This window comes from Perkinsus marinus, assembly GCF_000006405.1.
Source record: "Perkinsus marinus ATCC 50983 genomic scaffold scf_1104296973710, whole genome shotgun sequence".
NCBI lineage: Eukaryota > Perkinsozoa > Perkinsida > Perkinsidae > Perkinsus > Perkinsus marinus.
In genome coordinates this window covers 29,046-37,788 of record NW_003201363.1, presented here as the reverse complement: position 1 = coordinate 37,788, position 8,743 = coordinate 29,046, and the positions used below count along the sequence as shown (strand labels likewise).

The following is an 8,743-nucleotide window of genomic DNA, read 5'->3' as shown; positions in this document are numbered from 1 at the left end:
TGAAGAACTGCGCTCTAATATAATACCTATTAAGTAACGGTTCACGTCTCTTGAATTGAGAATCAAATTCAAAAAAAATATTGCGAATTTCAACAGTTCTTTGTTAGTGTACTTTCTCGCCACGAGTAATTTCCCGAAGAGCTCCTCCTCTTCGTCCTACGAGATCAGCAAGTGTTCCTCGTAATGTTGACAGCGTGTATCGGCGAACACAAGCATGGAAGGATGTGAAAGAGAAGGACCTCGAGTCGAATCGTCAGCGCAGGGAGGAAGCCAAAGTAGGCCAGAGTGAATCCTATGTGCATGCGTGCATGACGATTCAGGATTTCGATGACCGGCAACATCTGGTGCATAGATCAGTTCATTCGAGGGTGATAGGAATGCCCTATTCCACTGTCGAGGCCAGCAGGTTTTATGAGAGGAATGTGGAGTGGAAACGAGCAGTTGATCGACGATCCGAAAAGCTACGACACCAACAACAACAGCATCAGGTTGCAGTTCCCTAGTTATCTCGAGGTGTGGTACGTGTGCGCTTTAGACTTCCAATAGAGGGCGTTCCAAATTGCGAGACTACGTCGGCTCACTTCATGAGAGCGTGTCGGCTTATAACGGCCCAACAACACCACGCACGCCCGAGACCCCAAGGGGTGTCAACATGTAAGGCTCTCACTGATCTGACCTCAGTTGGTCTTTGCAGGTTAAGAACACCGTTGACCCCGTATCGAGCTGCTGGTCCTCCCGCGTCGGTGATTCTGCGGTCTCGTTATGACTATGATGATGTTATGTCACACTTGAGTTGCCTCCGTCGACAGTTACATGGCTATATTTAATTTACCTGGTATACTTGATGTAATTCATTCAACATGAGCCTCACAACACCTCCATTGTATTTGCGTTAGAAAGTCCTCAGTATAGTACTATGCCATGCGAATATCGATATGAAATGATGCACACTGCCGATGTCGGCGATTGAGCCATGCGCGGACAGAGGGGTTTTACAACTCGTGACTTCACACAGTGTTATACCAGACTAACGTAATGCAACACAATATCCGTAGTGATATTATACTCAATGCTAACACACTCTCCGGTGTGAAGTGCGCTGACTCATGAACACAATTGAGTATTGTTGCAGTCATGAGCCTGCTGTCTATTACCGTCTTCTTCACGAAGACTACAGGCCGCTCAATCAGTGGTGTAGTTTTTCCACCGTCACCTTGGAGTGATGGTATTCATCATAACTCACTATCGATTGCTCCCTACTCCTGAGTAAGATCAGCGCTGTCGTTGCATTCAGTTCGCTCGCCGTGGAACTCGGGCGTGGACTTTAGATCAGTCTCGTGTTGCCCGTCCCGTCTCAAACGTCTCAGCTACTGTTCAAGTCTCATAATAACTGCCTCTCCTAGTCATCATCATCGTTGACTGGTCTCGCGCATTCCGAACTAAATATGTTGTGGAATTACTCAACTTGTTCCTCTCAGGCTTTGTTCTTCTTCTTCCTACACAGCGAATGGCGTCCTATCCCCCCACTGGCCTGGCTCCCACTGTAGAGCACCTCCCTGAATGGATCAAGCTTGGTCTTGGTGACAAGGAGTATATGTGTGATGAGAAGAAGGCCACATTCGACCCTGATAATGTGAGCCATCATTAGCCCACTTATGTTGATCTCAATTCTCGTTCTCAGCTTCCCGAAAAGCTGCCCGACCTGTCCAAGCATAGCAGCTACATGGCAGAGTTGATGCGCGAAAAGCCAGAACTCTACGACCAGCTGAAGGGAAAGACCACTAAGAACGGTAAGTCCTCCTTGTCTACAAGGTAGGGCACTCTCCCTCCCTTCAGGTGTTAATCTCGGCAAGTGCATCAAGACCGGCGTTGACAACCCGGGGCATCCCTCTATTAAGACGGTCGGCCTTGTCGCTGGTGACGAGGAAAGTTACGAGGTCTTCAAGGATCTGTAAGGCCTCGACCCCTCGCCTTGCCAAGGGCTTCTCTTCTCACAGATTCGACCCCGTCATTGATCGTCGTCACGGTGGATTCCCCGCTAGTGCAACTCATACCACTGATCTCGATTTCAGCAAGGTTTCGGATACCCCTATCGACCCCACCGGGAAGTGAGCCAAGTACAACGGTCTATGGTGTTTGAGTGGTTATCAGATACGTCATCTCGACTCGTGTCCGTACCGGTCGTTCAGTCCGTGGAATACGTCTCCCCCCGAGTGTGACTTTTGAGGAGAGACGTGAACTCGAGCGTATTATCGTGAAGGGTCTGCTGAACCTCAAGGAGGAGCTCAAGGGTGACTACTTTCCCCTGCATGGCTCCCAGAGCTACGAGCCTAAGCCTGGTGGCATGACCAAAGACCAAGAGGAAGATATGCGCGAGAACCACTTCCTCTTCCAGGAGCCCGATTCCACTCTACTCCTGTCTAGTGGTATGGGTCGCCACTGGCCTGATGCCCGCGGCATTTTCCACAACAACGAGAAGAACTTCCTCGTCTGGGTGAACGAAGAAGACCATATGAGAATCATCTCTATGGAGAAGGGCGCTGACATCAAGAGGATCTTCAAGCGCTTCTGTGTTGCCGTCAATGGTGTACAGGACGTCTTGAAGAGCGAAGGTTACGACTTCATGCACAGCGACCACCTGGGGTTCATTCTAACCTGCCCTAGTAATTTGGGCACGGGTCTCCGTGCCTCTGCTATGATGAAGGTGCCCCTCCTCTCCGCCAGGCCCGACTTCAAGGAGCTCTGCAAGAAGCTCGGCCTTCAGGCTCGTGGAGGGTCCGGGGTCGATTCAGCCTCTGTCGGGGGCATCTACGATATCTCCAATGAGGACAGGATCGGCAAGAGCGAAGTGCAGTTGGTGAACATCATGGTTGAGGGATGCGCCAAGTTGGTTAAGTTAGAGCAGGCCTTGGAGAATGGCGATAAGATTGATGATATGCTCCCCTAGAACGACGTATTCCTTATCTTTTAAATGACGTGAACTGATATAACTCGTGTGTGCCCAACTGTCCTGCACTTATCATGCCTAATATACCCCCGTGTCATGCCTCTCGTGCTTTGTCTGTGTTGTCAAGTCCCATCAGAAAAGCCTCAACTGGCAAACGCATCGTACGCTTAGTAAAACCGGACTTACGGGGCCAAAACGTACGTCTACCGACGGCTACCTTGTGCTGATCATCGGCCATGATGAATGAGAACACAATTCCACAAGAGTGTGGATGCAAAGTATAATCTTAGTTTTATTACATGCCATGTTCTACACTGCAACGGTTTCACTCTTGGCGAGCGAGTATATATACGGATCTTTACAGTGAGAAATGGCGAGGACAACCTTCGAAAGGGAGCTAGTTTTCCGCACGAATCGGCGCGCATCCAAGACGGAACGGTCTCTGCTGACACCATTCCGTCTTGGCTGGTCAGCTGCTGACCCACTGCCGAAATTGTCGCTACGTTCATTCTTGACTAAGTCAAGTTGACTTCTTCAGCAATAGCCTACGCTGAATCAGCGCCGCTGAAGCCTTGAATATGGACAGCAACCGTGCCCAGGTCCTGGATTGCAGAGGCCAATAGAAGTGCTTATTTCCAAGTCAGGGCACAAGGAGGAAAAGTAGTCTTCTACAGACCGGAACAAAGTGCATTAAAGTGCATCCATGACCCAGGAGGTATCTCCGAGGACTTGGACCCACGTCTCGGGTCCTATTCACCATCATCAGTACGATTTTCAATCCGAATGATGATAGCTCAAGTCGCCAAGGAGCCCAGCCTAGGACTCTATCCCTAACTTTCTCCCACATTAGTCTTAGCAGGGGCTCATTCTCTATGCTGGTACTTCATTCATTTAAACGGGCTTAGGAAGACGTGTCATAGAATGCACCCAGAAAGTCAACCTTCCCGAGTAGGTTCATTTGAGTAAAGCATGGATGGAAAAATCAGCCCTTGCGTGCATAGCTCGGATTTTCTGACTTGGGACTAGCGAAGGTTTGGCGTCATCGCTACACTGTCTCACTTCATTGTGGTGATCGTGAGCCTATCCGGTCAGGAGAATAGTTCACACGGGAAGGACTCTCCCACGGGCCTAGCCAAGTCAGCGATACCCACTCACCTGTTACTGCTCGTTGGAGCCTCTTCCCTATCATCAGACAAGAGACCATTCCATTGATTCCTCAAGTCACCGACGGTGACTCACCGTGGCCACTTGTCTCTCAGCGCCACGATCGATTACGTAATAGATCAGGCGAAGACCGTTCAACGTCAGCAGAGGATCTTCGCCTCCTTCGGTTACGAGCGTCAAATTGAGCATCACCCCAAAACAGATATTCGGCATATCGTTGCTCAGCTTCGTGAGCTGAGCTTTCGCCTTTCGTTCTACTGTGAGATGGTCGATAGATGAATTGAATTTCAAGTTGGATTCACATCGGTTGATGAGGTTAGTTGTTGATGTACCACTGCGGGACTTTGTTGAGCCTTATTTGTCAACTAGTTATCCACTTACTGTGACACCTATATGGCTCGAGGATATACTCTGCTGATTACTCTCATCTGGTGGTCTCTACTAACCAACGCTGACCAATCTCCCGCCCTACGTAGGGTCGATGAATATTGTCTGCGCAAGTACTGTGCTGGTGGCTGTGATTGGTGGTGCCAGTGTGTGGTACTTTCGGGAGAAACGTGCATTTGTCGATGCAATCACTAGCGTTGGGTATGCTCCACTGTTTCACATCGTACTTGGTGGTTTTGCTGCATTTGAGATTTCATTTCTCGATAGAGTGACAGGGAGCTCTTGAAGTGTCTGAATCATCTAGTCATCATCATTCGTCTGATGATTTCGCTCTGCGAACTTTGCTGGCATAGTTCGTTGAACCGTCTTTGTCGAGTCGTCGCCACAATTATGTCAATCGATAACAGATGAGTTAAGTTTCAAAACGGCTCGGTCCGATTGGAGTTGAATTGGGTAGTCTCTCGAGTGGTATCCTATAAATTACCGAAGTTATGGTATCAGATATGAATCTAAAGCTATCTCCAAGTCATACTATAACAACCAGTGAAACCGATCAAATCATGACAAAAGTATGTTCACCTTTCTCAGGGAATATAACGGTATGGAAATGCACTCTTTTCGAGTTATGTAGTCACTTCGTGTATATAACCGGCGTTTTACCCGACCTCGGCTTTCGTGGCATGCCTTTCATGCTTTGCCTGTGTTGTCAACTTGACGATGGGACTTGACAATGTCAAGTCCCATCAGGAAAGCCTCAACTGGCAAACGCATCGTACGCTTACTAAACCGGACTTGAAAATAAAGCAGCAAATTGTGCGATACAAAACCTACAGTAGCGGCGGGGAGACGCTTCGTGTTCACCAGTCTACGCCTCCATCAACGAAGGCTGCCTCGTTCTGCAACTCCGACAGTTCCAATTTACCAACGTGTTTCTCATCAACTTTGATCATTAGCATTGCCTTCACTTCTCGCCCACAAGCTTGACACTGTGACGGCTTCTCTCGACACTCGAGTCTGGTCTGCTACCTTGCATAGGAGGCCCTCGCGTATGGCATTTACTTTACATTGTGGTAGAGCCATGCGAACTGTGGGGTGAGGTCCCAACAGGAGACTGACAACAACGGGTGAAGGAGGCAACTGGCCTGAACAGAGAGCTCAAGGCATGGAGGGTTTGAAATTTTCAATGAATTGTCACAATAGTAATAGTAAATGATAACAGTCTGAGAGAACAGTCCCATCAAGATCGGCTCAGGGTCCAGCACGACCCCGCAACGGTAGGGCCAAGCCCAGGGCCTTGGCTGCAACAATGACGTCCTCTAGGGTCACCCGTTGCTAAGATCCAACCTAGGAACCAAACTATGACGGTGGGACTCCTACCTCTCCAGAGAGAGCCTCCTTCTCTCCTCCTGCCAGAGCTCGCATTAAATCGTCCTCCTCGGCGGCATCCACCTCTGATACCATCTAAACCAGAAGCATAGTGACAATGGACATCAAGAAGACCTGACCTCGCTGTCGTGATCAGCTATAGTTGCCTCCCTTCGTTTTCTACTGCTGGCCAAAGCCTCACTGGCCAGCTTAGCCGACAACGCCTCAGCCTCGAAAGATATCCTCCTTAGGGCCTCCTTGGATAAGGGCACTGCAGGGAGGATCCAAAGGTGGCCAAAGGTGTATCGACTACTACTCACCCCGGCTGATCAGGGCCTTGCTTTTGTAGCTGAGTAATGATTCTAATACGTGTGGAGGGACGACGGGCTCCACGCTGAGGACCTCTGGTGGTGGCTGTGAAGGGGCTACCATGCTCGCAAACAACTTGGCCCTAACGTGATGATACGATGCATTATACCATTACCCAGGTTTGAACCCGGAACCATTGCCAAGGTAGTTTAATATACTAACCGTTCCACTAAAGAACCCGAGTTACTCTATCACACGCATGTATCAGCAGCAGTGCGATATTGGCTATGCATCGGCGGTCACAACAGTTCACCCAAGTAACGACATGTATCATAAACTCCCCATTATGAGCCTTCAATGAACACAACAGACACTGGTGAAGGACAGCAATGAGCAGCATTCACATGTTAGACCCCACGAAGGCGAGTCCAATAATATCGGAGGAACTCAACAAAACCAACTTCACCCTTTTTATGGCGATCCAAACTACGCCACCATTCGTCCAACCTACTAGGGCGAATGGCCGCCACCTGAACAACAACACGAGTAAATCGATTTCGAGAGTTCCAAGGTCAACTAGATAGCGTTACAAAACGGATAAGTCTTATTCCGCCGTTAATTGAATATAATATAACTATTAATAATGCTCCGCCGGAATTGTCTTTCGTAGTCTTCGAAAATTCTCTTAGGCATAATTCATCTCATTATCTCACAAATCTAGTGTAGTGTAGCTGACCATAGAAACAACAAACGTTTATACTCACAAAAGTGGATCAAAAACAGATGACGATTCATTCACCTGGACCGCAGCAGTGAAAGCCCCGATTCAAGACTTTATACGTTTTCTCAAGAAGCCCGATCTCCTCAACCTACCCGTAGAAGCTGTAGTAAAAGGATCTCGAACTCCTTTTTAGTCATCGTAGATGAGCCTTCAGCGCAAATCTAAAATACCCAACCATCGCATGATGCCGACAAAAAAGGCGCATACTTTTTTGAATTTTTTCCATATATTTTCCGCATCAAAAAGTGGGATTTTATACATTTTCGCGGCCTCCCTCAGAGCCCTCTCTCGTGGTGATACTTCTGCTGCCAGATCAATGAAGATGCGTACCTGCAAATGGGTAGCCTCCCAAGAAGATTAAGTGCCGACCAAATTTCATGTGATTCATTCGAGTTTCACGACCCGTTTTACGTGAAGTGGCGTAATACTTGGTGAAAAACCCAAAATCTGCACTATGCAGTAGTCGTGAAATATGCTTCTTACTAGTGTTGTTTTTCATATCACTAGGGTGGTGAAACTCCATTGTATATAAAATTTGAGTACTTCTACCAGCATAAGAGAATGATACGACTATATACTGCGTCAGGATACCAATAAGCTGAAGCCAAACTGAGCATCGATTCCCCGTGCCAGGCCATTGAATGCATACTTGTTAATTCTCTAACTTTTTCGCTACAACGAAAAGAGTTGTAATACATAATCACTTTGCAGGCTACTACACTCGGTAAGAAAACAAAAACGATTACATATTCTGAATCCACGCAAAATTTTCTATCGTATAGTCATTTCATCATTATATCACAAAAATCGGTCAACCGTGAAATGTGAACTCCATTGAGTGGTCGGCGCGCACCTTATCAATTTCCTCAGGGCCGAAAGCCGTACTTTTGCCCTTCTGTGTGGCCGCGTGTCCTCCTTTATCATCTCGATGCGCTAACCTGAGACAGTCGAACTAACCAGAGAGACTTTCAAAGGAGGCGAAGTAGGACTTCTTATTGGCATTCCAGTTGAAGTCCTGGGAGGCAACCAAGGCGTCCTGAACAGCAATAAATGCCATACCATTTTGTCTTGAACTTTCATCCGACCAAATGGAGTTGCCGTGATATGCAAAACACAACACTGGTGAGAACATATTTCACATTTCACCCCAGTGAATAACGCGTTAAACGAGTGATATTTCACGTAATAAGTCGTTATTTCTCCCCTATTATTTGCTGTAAGTGCTTTCAGTTCACTTCATATCGCGTTTTTCACAAGGACGGGTAAAACGCCAACATAACATCCTCCTCACATGGAATTGATCCTTGGTCCTCTTTAGTTCCTTTCTACAACGGTCGAGATCCTTCAACAGAGCATCACATCGGAACCGCGATCTCTGCATCTCCTGTCCTGCCTCTTGCTGCACACTTTTCGCGGCAATTTCGGGAAGAACATATCTAACCTTACACACTGAAAAGCCACTACACTACTCACAAAACTTACTTTTCCGAAACGCTATGATCCCCACTCCTATACCGCATCTTGACGAAGTGCCTCGAAGTCTCTACAGCACGTATTCTAGCCAGAGTAACATATGGTGACGGAACATTAGCATACCACGCGGCCGTCCTAACAGATGATGCATCTACACCCCCTCACACTTCATCATCACTATACGTACCTGTCCCCCGACAACCTCCGAGCTCGAGCTCTGTTGAGGGCCTCTCTAGACCCCGCTGCGGAAGGCATCATATGAGTAACACCCTTAGCATACTGTATCCTGATCGAGTACATCAATAGCGACGATCTGT

At 47.8% G+C, this 8,743-nt stretch overlaps 2 protein-coding genes across 2 annotated transcripts; one reads left to right on the top strand and one right to left on the bottom strand.

The window, feature by feature from the left end:
• Positions 1–1,507: 1,507 nt before the first annotated feature.
• Positions 1,508–2,947, top strand: Pmar_PMAR007215 (Creatine kinase M-type, putative; the record flags this gene model as incomplete). Its single annotated transcript, XM_002766071.1, has 5 exons — positions 1,508–1,633; positions 1,682–1,790; positions 1,837–1,951; positions 1,998–2,108; positions 2,152–2,947. 5 exons carry the CDS (start codon positions 1,508–1,510, stop codon positions 2,945–2,947), a joined length of 1,257 nt encoding a protein of 418 aa, XP_002766117.1.
• Positions 2,948–5,746: 2,799 nt separating this feature from the next.
• Pmar_PMAR007214 (hypothetical protein) lies at positions 5,747–8,726 on the bottom strand (the record flags this gene model as incomplete). The annotated part of the gene is made up of 11 exons (XM_002766070.1): positions 5,747–5,830; positions 5,876–5,959; positions 6,004–6,134; positions 6,639–6,702; positions 7,046–7,114; positions 7,161–7,283; positions 7,807–7,886; positions 7,911–7,989; positions 8,245–8,389; positions 8,436–8,561; positions 8,614–8,726. 11 exons carry the CDS (start codon positions 8,724–8,726, stop codon positions 5,747–5,749), a joined length of 1,098 nt encoding a protein of 365 aa, XP_002766116.1.
• Between the last annotated feature and the right edge of the window lie 17 nt (positions 8,727–8,743).